At 50.4% G+C, this 12158-nt stretch overlaps 1 protein-coding gene across 4 annotated transcripts; it reads right to left on the reverse strand.

Moving 5' to 3' along the window:
• Nucleotides 1–443: 443 nt before the first annotated feature.
• On the reverse strand, nucleotides 444–9253 carry LOC115618009 (uncharacterized protein KIAA1958-like). Of its 4 annotated transcripts, none has more exons than XM_030509088.1 (4): nucleotides 8953–9253; nucleotides 3725–3813; nucleotides 2154–3351; nucleotides 444–1803 (listed from the first exon to the last, which is right to left on the reverse strand). In XM_030509088.1, the coding sequence occupies exons 2-4, from the start codon at nucleotides 3725–3727 to the stop codon at nucleotides 959–961; spliced, it is 2046 nt and encodes a 681-aa protein (XP_030364948.1). In that variant the 5' UTR covers nucleotides 3728–3813; nucleotides 8953–9253; the 3' UTR covers nucleotides 444–958. The 4 variants fall into 4 exon arrangements, with proteins under 4 accessions (XP_030364948.1, XP_030364949.1, XP_030364951.1 ...); XM_030509089.1 differs by lacking the exon at nucleotides 8953–9253 and adding an exon at nucleotides 8786–8872; XM_030509091.1 differs by lacking the exon at nucleotides 8953–9253 and adding an exon at nucleotides 4495–5497.
• Between the last annotated feature and the right edge of the window lie 2905 nt (nucleotides 9254–12158).

Below are 12158 nucleotides of genomic sequence, written 5' to 3' on the forward strand. Positions count from 1 at the left end.
AGAAAAGCCTTGTTAAGAAACCACAGATGTGGGCTCTGTGAGGCTGCAAACAACTGGAATCCTCGGTGGGGTTGGCTTGGCAATGCCAGAGAAACCTGAGCACGGGAGGGGAATAGGCTGGTGTTCTGGGGAGCTGTTCCTTGCCACTTTGGGGTTCCTGGCTTCATCTGGGTAGGACAGACAGACAGGCAGGACGGAGTGAAATGTTCTTTTATTAAGCTATGTCAACAGTGCAACCCAACAACTGGCTGGGCTGTAGGACAACATCCACTGAACAGCACTTGAACAGCTGAAAGAAGGTGACTGCCTCCGCCAGGGTGAATTTGTGTGGCTGTATTTAGTGCTCCGAGGAAAGCACTGACCATAAAACCTCTCAACGCCATCAGGCACCTTAAGTAACTCTTTAAAACACAGCCACAGCTTCCTAAACCTACAAATCTTTCACTAAGGACACTAACCTTGCTGAAAGCATTCCCCCAGGATGAGCACTTGGCACTCACTGTTCCCCCCACCCCAGAACTAACTCTTGTTCCTCACCCAGGCTTATGCTGTAGAATAAACGCTGTGTCCAGGCGTCAGCTCCCCAGAGGGCAGCTTAAACTCAAGCTTAGAAGCTCCAAGCCTCTGGCTGCTGAGCCCTCTCCATGGGAACATCAGCTATTTTATGTTGTTAATACTAAAGCACAAAATGAACTTGTTTGGCAAATGTGAAACCAAAGAGTCTTGGATTTACTGAACTTCCTGAATTCTCAACCCCACTAACAGAACTACAGTAGAAGGTTTACACTGAACCTCAGAGCAAAGGTGATGCAAACTTGCAGGTGACTTCTGCTTGAAGGTGACACTGAGGAGAAGGGTTTTCTCCCCAACCTACACTATTGATACTTGAACCTCTCGAAGGCTGCTCTGAAACACACTCCTAGTAACAAGAGGTGCAGCAGAACCTCCATGGATACCTTTACTTCTTGGACTTCGCGGGTCTTTTGACTTGCTGGATGATAATTTTCAGCATCTTTTCCATTTTGGCTTTTGTCAGTGGCTTCCTACAGTACCACACCTCGTCCCAGATGGAGCACAGCGGCTTGGGAGCCAGGTAAAGCGGATCGTGGTCGTGGAGCATATCCAGTGGCCTCCTCTTGCTGTACTCCTTGTAATCTGCCACTGGACAGTTATCTGGATCGTCAGGCTTGGCAAAGAGACGTGGACCCGAAGCTCCTGTGCTCAGCTCCGAGCTCAGATTGTCCTTCCACTCCAAGTACTCTGGCTCTCCCTCATTCCTCTTCAGCACGAGCTGGCCCCAGCACAGGTTGTGGCTCTGAGTGTGTGTACGTGCCCCAAACCCCCTGATGATGTTTGTGAACATGAGGTGCAAAAAGGCCTGAGGGTGAATCTTACCTAAAAGTCCCTTCTTCCGGAGACTTTCCACATCCTCATCTGTCAGGCTCTCCAGAATACTCCAGGCTCCCTCCCTCTCTTTCTGAGACAGATGCTGGTGTTTCAGTTTCAAGGCTTCCTGGGACGCTCGGAATTCCAGCCCTCTCACCACGCTGTACTTGTAGCTGTGATCCTTGAGGTATCTCTCTATGCTGCTCTGTAAGAAGTGCAGGGAACAGGGCGAGAAGTCTGTGCCATTCTGTCTCTTTGCAGAGCTGTAGAACAAGGCCAGGTAATTATCAAGGTCTTGGGGTGGCAGCTTATAGACCTCCCGTGTTTCCAACGGGCAATGGAGAACCAGCCAGTCCTTGAACACTTTTATGTCACCAGAATTACGGTTTCTCTTCTTCTCAGTCTTCTTCAACACACCTGAAAGAGAAGACACAGCTTTGTGGACAGCAAGAACTTACAAGGAGCCCGGTGAAGCACAGGGAGGTGCAGATTAATGTTCACCTCAAAGGAAATCAGATTTCCCCCCTCTGTTCTCATGACACCCCCACCCCTGCAGGCCTGCACCCAGCTCTGGGGCTGGGCCATGGCCAAGTGCCTCTGGTACCTGAAGTGTGCACGGCAGGAACCTTTATAGCCCTGTTTAGCAGAAACAAGAGTGCTGCAACACAGGGTTTGGCAGCTATATGAACTTGCCCTCCTTCAGGATTTTGGGAAACCATCCCTCCCCACCCCCCAAATCCTTCAGGAATAACCCTCCAGGCTCTCACCTCTAGCTGCGGGTGGCTGCTCTGTGTTCGTGCTCTCTGGATTCAGTGAGCCTGAAGGATGAGGGGCCTGCCCAGATCCCAAAGGTTCACTCTCCTCAGCAGGGTTGTCAGGACCATTCCCACTGAAGTCCATTCCTGGCATGCTGTGCTCCAGAGGGCTCAGCTGGAGTTCCTGCTGGATGTCTACACTGGCTTCAAACTCAAAGAATGCCACAGAGGTGGGGGACTCAAGTTGGGCCTTTGCATCAGTGCTGGAGGCAGGCACAGATTTGACATGTTCTTTCAGCATTGCTGAGCCAGAGGGATTTCTTGCTCTAGAAGCTTCCGTGACTGACCCTGCAGGATGCAGAGGAGGACCCAGCCTCAGGAAGCTGCTGTCCAGGCTCTCTTGGTCACTGACAGGGGATTTCAGAATGCAGGCAAGAGTTGGGGACAGCTTTCCTGTGGGGACAAAGCCAGGTCTTTGGGTGGCTGCTGGCTTGTTAAATGCTGTCTTTTGACCGTGATGCATTTGTGAATCTACCTCAGCAGTTCCACCCTTCACTGGTGATTCCGACAGAACATTCTGGTTGATTCCATCTCCTTGGTCATCTGCATCTGACATACAGTGTTCTTCATCAGAGATGACTTGTAGATCTTTGTTGCTTTCTTGCTTCACCTTAGGTCTGCTGGTTTGGGCTTCCCCAATAGATACTGAGGACTGGTGCTCTGCTGCAAAGCCTGATTTCATGGATTTGCCAGGCTTCAAACTCTCACTGGGTGATGGCTCATTGCATGTTACGTAGACTGCATTGTCCCTCTGCTGAGTGCCCTCTGGAGACCTGCTACGTGACCCTGTGTCAACAGCATCTCCTTTGCCCCACTCAAAAGATGGGGTCACCCGGGACCTCTTTTCGTGCAAGTTAGCTTCCCTTGCTGAAGCCTCACAAGACACCGACCTCTTCCTCTTCTCTGCACCTTCATTCTCCTCTCTGCTTCTGAGGTAGAGTTTTTCACACTGCCAGTGATACGCGTGTCCGACTCCACAGATCCACAGCACAGAGTTGTCCTTGCTCGCATGACCCACGTTCTGCACAATCTCCAAGGCTGGGATTTGCTTGCAGATGGTGCCGTGAGTGTGTGCCCAGGTCACGAGGTTGGTGAGATCCATGCAAAGTGAGCTGGCATCGCTGCACTTCCCGTCACCGGCGCTCTCGTTCTGCAGAAACATGTTGGAGAGATTTTTGTGGAAGAGGATGGGCATAAAGCAGCAGCCCCAGGGACTGCTTCTAGCCCTATTCAATAGAGTAATAACTGTAGGTCAGTGATTCCTGACAATTCTGTACTCACTCAGGGGAAAGAACAAGGGGAAGTCACCAGAATCAGCTCCGCAGCCTCCCCACGGCCCCCAGGGCTTGTACCTCTGCACCCAGGGGGCAATGGGATATGCGAAGAGGTTGTTTGGGGGCTGCTTTTCAGCAACAGAACCCCAGAGCTTGCATCCCCGTGGCTAAAACTTGGTTTGAACAAAGAATTGCCTCTGTTAGAAACAACTGGCTGAGGTATCTTTTATGCTATAGAAGAATACTCACCATGCTGCTGTTGTCCGTCTCTCAGAGCCTTCTTTCAGGTGGGGATCAGTACATGACTGCTTGAATGTTCTTTCTTTTCCTCTCAGAGCCTAAAGTAACAATAATATGGGTCTATATACATGTGTGTGTGTGTATATATGTATATATATATATAAAATCTGGCTAGCAGATGCAACTAAACATTTCAATGCTCAGTCCAAAAGCTACTGCAGAACACATGTCCTCATTCAGGTGAGTCCCCATTGAGCCCCAAGGGGCTGTACACAAAAGCTGGGCTTGTGTCAATATTTGCAGGATCAGCCTCTATAGAGACAGGAAATACAAACACTGCAAAGAGCATTGCAAGAACCAGGCTCTGGGAGATGTTCCTGTCAGCCCTCTGGGGCTGGCAATCTTTGCTTCCCCAAATGGAGGGAACTGCACAACCAGAAGTCCCAGAAATAGTGAAGCTGGTTCAGATTCAGACATTATCTCTCTTTCAAACAGTAAAAAGAAGAGGGAGAAGCACCAGTATCAATCCATGTGTTCTTCATACAGCTTTAAAGCGACAGGATGGGTGATTTTAGCCTCAGGGCTGTGCTGTTTGTTGCTAGCTTGTGAAATGTGCAAGTGTTTAACTGAAGTCCAGTTTGGTCTGATTGCTTTGAACACCAACCAGACCAAAATGCCTATTTTTAAAGCAGCAAATGCATTTTGAGCTTTTGGCACGGGAGGGGATCTGCTGCCACTCTGATCTCCTCCTGAAGCACAGGAAAGGGGTTGGACGTCACCTCAAATGGCCATGTCAACTGTCCTCGGTTGAGCTCTGCCCAAGCTTAACCTGAGGGGTCTCTGTCACCCTGAGGTCAGACAGACCCAGGGAACACACAACCTGCCCCTGGGCAGCCCAACACCAACTTGTGGGAAGCCACTTCTCCCTTCTGAAGTCAAGCAGAGTTTGACCTTCACGTCCGACCTGTGCAAAATTCCTCCCAAAGGCCTGAGCTGCTCGGACAAGCTAAAAGGAATTTTCATGCCAATAATTTGGTGCTTCCAGTTTGTGTGGGAAAAGGCAAGAGAAACGGAAGCCCCGCACGGTCAGAAGGCCCCGAAACGCCTGACTTGGCAGATGAACATCGCGATTTCTATCACAGGGAATGCTTTTATCCTTCCTTATCTCCAACCACATGTCTTCCTTTTCCTGAGCTCTTTGAAAAAGCCTTTTTTTCTCTGGCTATCTAGTTCCCAGTAAGGGCTCTGGTAACCAAGCAGGACCCCCCTTCAGCCCACCCCTGCTCTGGTATTCACCTCCAAAGAAATGAAGCAGCATGAGCCCGAATTTACTGTTCCAGCTGAGTGGGGGGGAATGAAATCTGTATATCCCCATAAAGAAGAACAGATACTTCTCCCCTCTTCCATTAATGACAATCCAGTGTGATCATTGCCTGCTTCGTAAAAACCCAGGATCCCTGTGGATGGGGAGGGTCTGGGCTTGGGGGTTTGTTTGGAAACCTCCTGTCTGGTTTGGTATCTGCACGGCTGGGAGTGATGCAGCGGTTTCATTCTCCTTCCAGGAGAGGCTCCCATCTGATAACAGCACCGTGTGTGCAGGACCCACACCTCTGTGCAGCAAAACAGGACATTCCAAAGCTCTATGGTAAACGTTTGCTTTTCATTTGGGTTTAACCCATGGGGAATTTAGTGCACTCATAGAACCTGTAGTTTGGTGAATTCATGCTCACTTGAGGGGAAAGAAGTGGTGTGGTTTAAATCGACCAGATGCTGCTTTCTCCCATGCCTGGTGTACACAGCTTTGGGGGTGGCAGCACTGTAGGTGCTTATTTTACTGCTGTCACCAAGAGGAAGGTGGCAAGGAATTGCCAAGAGGTCTCCAGTGTTTCAGGGGAGCTCTTAAAACTCCAAGCTGCCTAAAAGCATTGAACCACGTGTTCTGGGTTAAGACTTTTCCCATGTGGAGTTTGAGGCCCTGAGGGGAAACCCCAAACTCAGCATTTTGTGTTCTACAGTCAAACCCAGGAACCTGGAACAACCATCTCTGTTCCCCTCTGTTTCAGCGGGCTCTGGGCAGCGTTGGGGTGTGCTGAAGGTTCACTGGAATCCTCTGCCACACACACACAGAGGCTTCAAGCAGGGAACCTAAATAAAGAACCTAATTGTACAGGCACTGAAAGCCCTTTAACCACATTGTTCCTGTTCCTCCACCCTGTAATAGTCCTGGCTGCGTTTCTCTTCAGTCTTGTAAGGGCCATTTCACAGATGAGAAACCTGAGGCACGCACAAAGCAAGTAAATACAAGAGCTTTGGCTTTTCAGCTCCAGATAAGACAGTGCAGGAAACTGAAACAATCCCGGTAGGAAAACAACAGGATACAAACCAGCAGTTCTTCAACTTGACACCCCCCCCCTTCCCCCGGCAGGGATTGTGTGCTCGAGAAAACACTTGCTGGAGGTGGAGGGCCAGGGGAAGGGTGGAAAATGCACAGCTAGGAGGGGGTGTATGGCCACAGAGCTGCAGGACGGGCAGAGGACACCGAGGGGATGTGGTGGGGAGGGAGGGAGCTGCAGTTAAGCACATCTGGTTGCAAGCCGGGAGTCGAGAGCGGAGCAGAAGTAGCTCATGGCTGCCAAAACCCACCGAGCTTGTCCCAGCACTTCTTAGCAAGGGCCTTTGGGGTGGATTAATCATTTCCCAGCACATCGTTTTTCCTGTTCTCTGCAATGTTTGTTCCTCTCCTCCCCCTCCCCCTGTACAAGAGCCTTCTCAGCACCTCTTCAGCTCTTTTCCTGCCTCACCACGTCCTCCCAGGACTACCTCCTGCCCTCCCTGCAGAAACACAATCCCCGGCAGCATTCTGTGCTTGCTGCAGGGCGGCATTCCTCCATGTTGAGAGATGCTCCCGGAACATGATATCCCTGAATGGGAGGGAGGGCAGGCTCTGCTGTTAAACATTACCCTACAGCTCCACATTCCTGAGACAAGAGAGGTTTTGTTCAAAGAATCAGACCCAACTTTCTGCAGGAGGCCCAGTTATCTCTTCTCTTCGAGGAGCTGCGTTACAGAGCCGCCGTCCTTGGAACTGGGAGCTCTGCACCAAGTTGTGTTTAAAAGAGCTCCTAAAAGCCACAGCCAGCGGGCAAGGGATTGCCTGGGCCAGCAACAAGTAACCAACCACTAAACCCAGCTCTGGTAAAGGGCAAAACTCATTTAAACCCATGAATAGGACCTAAAGTGGGAAAGCTGAAATTAGTGAAGGGCAGCAAATGCAATGAGGTTGCTCCTGGCAGTGTTAGTTACACTGATAACACAGATAACAAACTGTGAGTGCCACCAGGGGAGAGCAGGACGCTGCTTTCTGTAACAGCTCTACAGAGGCTGCTTTACTCTTCCCAGGATTTTTGGTTTCCAGTCCTGAGGATGAGCGTATCATGGGATCACGGAACTGACTGTGGGAACGCGCTTGGTTCCCTCGCAGCCCTTTGTGTTAAAATGATCTTCTTTCACTTCATGAATGGAAAGAGATGTCTTTTGGCATGAAGGCACTTGCACGAGTGTTTGCTGCTCTTTTAATTGCTTCTCTCCCTCTTTGTGGTATTTCTCTTAAAGCACAAGCTCTGCCACTCGTGGGATAACATCATCATCTCCTGCTATAAAACTGCTTTGAATCCTGACGGTTTCCTGCAGTCTGACTGCCCCACGCTCTAAAGGGAGATGGGAATGATGTAAAACCTGCAGCCTTTTGTCTCTTTGTCCCCAGAGCTGGCCCCGGGGCCGCCAGCAGCCGCTCGGTCCCCGGCAGAGGGTGCTCGGCCGCCGGCCACTCGCCCTTCCCTGAGGGCTCACATCGAAGCCCTGCCCCGGCTCCGTGCTGAATAAACACAACCATAAATGCAGGGGTCAAGGTCCTCTCACATTTATAGTTCAGGTGAAGGCACCATCCCAAAGCGCTTCCTTATTCCTGCCAAAGAACCTTTGCACTTGGAGCTGCAGAGAAAGCAAGCGGCAAAACCGTAGTGCAAAGCTCTCGGGGGAGACTTCCTGAGCTCTCAGCATGGGAAATGTGCAATCTTACCCCTAAAAACACAGCCCGAAAATGCTGACTGATAACGTAGCCTTGGCCAAGGACAGGAGCTTCTCCCTTCCCAGCCCGTGGCGCAGGGTGAGGGTGTTGTTTTGGCTCCAGCTCGTCCCATTTCTGTCCCGTCAAGGGCATTTTCTTGTATCAAGCAGCAAAAACCAACATCCTGTTTGGGACTTTGCTGAGGGGAAGTTGCAAATCTTACTTTTGTTTGATTGTCCAAGTGGTTATTGCAGTTTTCTACCTTTCTGAGCAGCCTTTAAAAGTGTAACTAAAATCATCATGTGGCACAAGCCATTTTTCCCTTCCATCTGCTAACCTAACCTAACCAGTGCTAATAACCATGAGCTAAACTGAACACATCATGCAAAGCCTCAGCCCTAGAACACTGAGCTGGATCCAAGCATCCATTCCTCTTTGTTTGTGAGGCAAATCCCCCTTTCCTGCTGTTCTCCTCCCGCATTCCCTGCCCGCACAGCAGAGGGAATGTGCTACTTCACAACACGCTCTGGATGAAGCGTGGTAGAGATTCGTTATTAAAGAGTATTTGTGGTGAAGCTGTGACTTGTCATTAGACAGAGTTGTTCACAGGGAGATGCAGTAACCTACTTTTGGACAATACAGCACAGTTTGAACGACTGACACCTCAACTCCTTCCCAGGCTTGAGGAGTTCACCTTGAAGCTGCCGTGACTCAGTCTAGGGGGGGAGAGGTGAAAATCAGGCTGATCAGCAAGAGGCAAAGAGCTCTTGGCTTTACATCTCGAGTGGTTGTGAAGGTTTGCTCAGGATGTGATGGTGAAGGGCTCCTGGAGGTAGAAGAGGTAACTCTGCTGTGTAAACAAGGAGCTTGCAGAGGAGGGAATGTTCCCTCTTGGTGCGATTCCTTTTCGCAGGCTCCGCTGGGGGGGCTCTGGGTGGGAGCCCAGGGAAGCTTCCCTTCCCATGGGAAGGAAAGGTGCTTGTCCCTCACAAAACACATCTTACCAAGCAGCAGCCAAGGGTTTTGGCCCCACACAAGTTAATCCCTTCATGCTATGAGGCAGTGCTGGTTGCCCATCTGCTTTCTGTCACCCTTGCAGGCTTCCCACTTTTGGAGCCTTTACTCCTGTTCTACTCTTGGCCTTGTTCTGAAGTGCCGCTCTCTCCCTTACCTCCTCCAAGGTCACGCTTTGGGAAGTGTCCCATGGAGCACAGCAGTTGGCAGGAGGACAAGGATCCTGGAGCACCTGGAGGACAGGGAAGAAGGGAGAGGGAAGGTATTAGTTATTTTGCAAAGCCATCTTAAAGCAACCCAAAGATCCCTTGCATGGGATGGAAGGAATAAACCAAAAATTCCCTGCTCCAAGAGTAAGCCTACATGCAGTTTTCCCAGGTTCTGGATGGCAGGTTTCAGGCCACAGCTGGGATTGGCAGCATTGGGAGAGGCACCAGTAAGAGGCAGTGGCTCCCACTTTCTGTCACCCACTTCTTGAGAGCTGCATTCAGCAGGAGCAGAGAGCCTCACGGATGACAAAGACCCCAGATGGATGGCATCTTGCCTCGTGGAGAGGCAGCAAAGCCCAGCACTGGCACACCTAGCTGCTCATTTGGAAAGGCAAGATACACTCTGGCATAGCACCCACGAGAGGCTGCCAGAGCACTGCTAAGACCCTTTCCAAAGCATGAGCAAGAGCAAAGAACTAAGCCCACCCTCCAGATTGAAGCAAAACTTGAGCCAACGGGTGGGTTCAGATCTGGAGCTCTTGGCTGCAATCGCCCTCAACGCACAACAGGCACTTTGGAAACTTCCTCCAAGCCTGCCCCACACAACCCAGCTGCTCCCACTGGAGCTCCTGGATGATGGAGCCATCAGTGAATGCTTCTTGGAGAGGCCCCTCAGCTGCTGGCTCCCTGAAGCCAGCCCAGAACCTCACCCCAGCTTCCCAGCCCAGCTGCTGGGGGACTGGCCACAGCCACCTTGTGCTGTGTATGTGACCTTATTTGTTCCCTCAGTGACCACGTGTGTGCTTAAGTCCTCACGACACCACTTCAGCAGGAAGACACTTGCTAACCGACTTCTAGCTGCTGCAGAACTGGTCAACTCACAGCATGAAATGAAGTATTTTCTCCATAAATGGAGTGTTGGTTATGTATTTTTTGGAGCCGTGACCTTAAGGCATGAAAATTTAGATGAAGATGCCCCTCTGAATTATCCTGAGCTCTGTTTCGGTACATGATGATCATCCTGTTGGCTTCCGGTGCCTGCAGTATGCGAAGAGGAAGGAAGTCAGTCAGCAACAGCTCTCCAGCATTAAAGAGGTGCCACTGGTTTTTCCTTTCTACCCAGCCCACTTGGTAAGAGCCTCTTTTGCACGAGCCTGATAACAGGAACAATATGAATTCAGTGGTGTTTAGGGAGGGTGCAGAGCAGGTACGTGCCACAAACAAGGAGCCCTCAGTGCCGCTGTGGTTGGTGCACCCGTTGCAGCCCTGTGGGTGACATGAAGCACCCCTCATGCGATGCTGCCCGTCATCACCCTCTGCATGCCCCCCCCGGCACCTGAGCACCTCACCAAATGCAATATTAAACCTTCTAAAGGATATTGGGTTTCTTTTGTTCCTTTGGCAACCAAGAGCTCGAGTGCCCTCTGTTCTCCCAGCCTTCACGTTTTGCAGGTCCATGTCTTAATGTTCTTTTAATGTTTAATTTAATACTCCAGAGCTCTTACTACACAGTCGTGCCTGTTAGACAAGAACTTGCTGCCCAATCTCCTAGACAAGGAGATGGCTGTTGAATGAGCAGACATTGCTCATCAGTGTCCAGACCCTAACCACCAAGGAGAAGTGCTGTGGGCAGAGGTGGGTTCATCTTAGCACCAAGGCTCATGGCAAACCCTGCTTGTGCCCGCAGTGCCGGCTCCTCCATCAGCTGAGGGAAGAGCCCACTTCCAGAGGGCAGCTGTAACTGTACAGGGAATACTGAAAAGTGGATAGTGTCCATATTAACACACCAGTTTTGGGACAGTGGGAGTAGGCTGCTGTTTCTTGTCATACACTTCCATCTAGTTTGGTCAAGTACGAGCAACTCCACTTTGAAGTCTGGAATCAGAATGTGAGATTTCTTATCGTTTCAGCATGGGAAACAGGAGCAGGTCTCCATCCCACAGCAGCAGGAGCCCCTCAGCTTTGGGAGCAAGGCTTCCCTGTGCTGTTTCCACTGCAGAACACCCTTCAGGAACATATGGGCCAGCAAACAGGAGCCGTCCGCTGCGTAATTATGGCACTGACAAACCCATTGAACCTCAGCAGCTGCCGCTGGGGAGATTTCATTCATTCCCAGTATTGCCTTTTTGACTGAAGTGGCACTGGAACAAACACATCTTTGATCCAAGTAGGAAATCATTTGGAGCTTTGTGTTTAATAGAGCTGAAGCCCTGGGAAAATGATGTCTTTATGAGGCTGTATGACAATGCGGGGCTCATGGCAGGCACACAGCGCTTCGCTGTGGCATTCCTCTTACTTTCCAGATGGATTTGGACGCATTTGTTCCTGAAGCAATGTGGAAACAAGGAGGTGAATTCAGCTGCATTGCTAGAAACTGCAGCATGACCTCAGAAAAAGCAGTCAGGAAGAGAGAGGCCAATTCTGCCAGCTCTGAAACGGAGCTGGTGTGTCTCTGTTCCTGTCCTCGGGTGCTTCCTGCCACCTCAGGGTCACCCGTTCCTCCCTCAGCTCCAGGGGAATCCCTGCACTAAGCTGGGGGTGGAATACATGTGGCCAGTATTGTGCTAGAAGGCCACGAGCTTAGCAATGCCTCTGTGTGTGTGTGTACCTTTAGGTTTAGGCCACCTCTTCCAATGCTGCTGCAGTTTCTCCCAGTGCACTCACTGAGAGAAGATAATGACAAATACTTTTAAAGAAGCCACGTGAAGAATCCAGTAAGGACACTTCCCTACTGGAAGGAATTGCATTTTGCTGTGCTCCAGGCATGCATTTATAACCTGCAGGATTAGAACAAACCCTGCTCTGCAGGGAAGCCTGTTGAGGAGGAGCTATGGGGGCTCTTCTCCCCTGCTGTATATGAGTCGTGGTGATGCTCTATGAGCTAATCAGCTCCTCTTCCTGAATACAGCAATATCTCTTCAGACCCAGGCATGTCATTCCCAGTACATTCCCAGGCATGTCATGGGGATATTCTTAAAGGACATCAGCCCTTTGGTGTGTATCCCAGTAAAGAAGAATAAGATTGAAAGGACTGACACCTCATACTGAGGCAAAAGGAAATCTATGTCTGCAAACTTTGCAACAGCAAAGCAGTGAGCTCCATCACGTAGTCAGTAATGATTCATGGAAAGCAGTCACTAAAAATTCCTAACTC

The sequence above is a fragment of the Strigops habroptila genome, chromosome 20 (genome assembly GCF_004027225.2).
Source record: "Strigops habroptila isolate Jane chromosome 20, bStrHab1.2.pri, whole genome shotgun sequence".
In the NCBI taxonomy this organism is placed as follows: Eukaryota; Metazoa; Chordata; class Aves; order Psittaciformes; family Psittacidae; genus Strigops; species Strigops habroptila.

Excerpts from the sequence above, each read along its gene's own strand:
- LOC115618009 (XM_030509088.1), bottom strand. Across the intron at positions 1,804-2,153 it reads GCAGCCACCCGCAGCTAGAG|GTGTGTTGAAGAAGACTGAG; the intron begins GTGAGAGCCTGG and ends CTTCTCTTTCAG.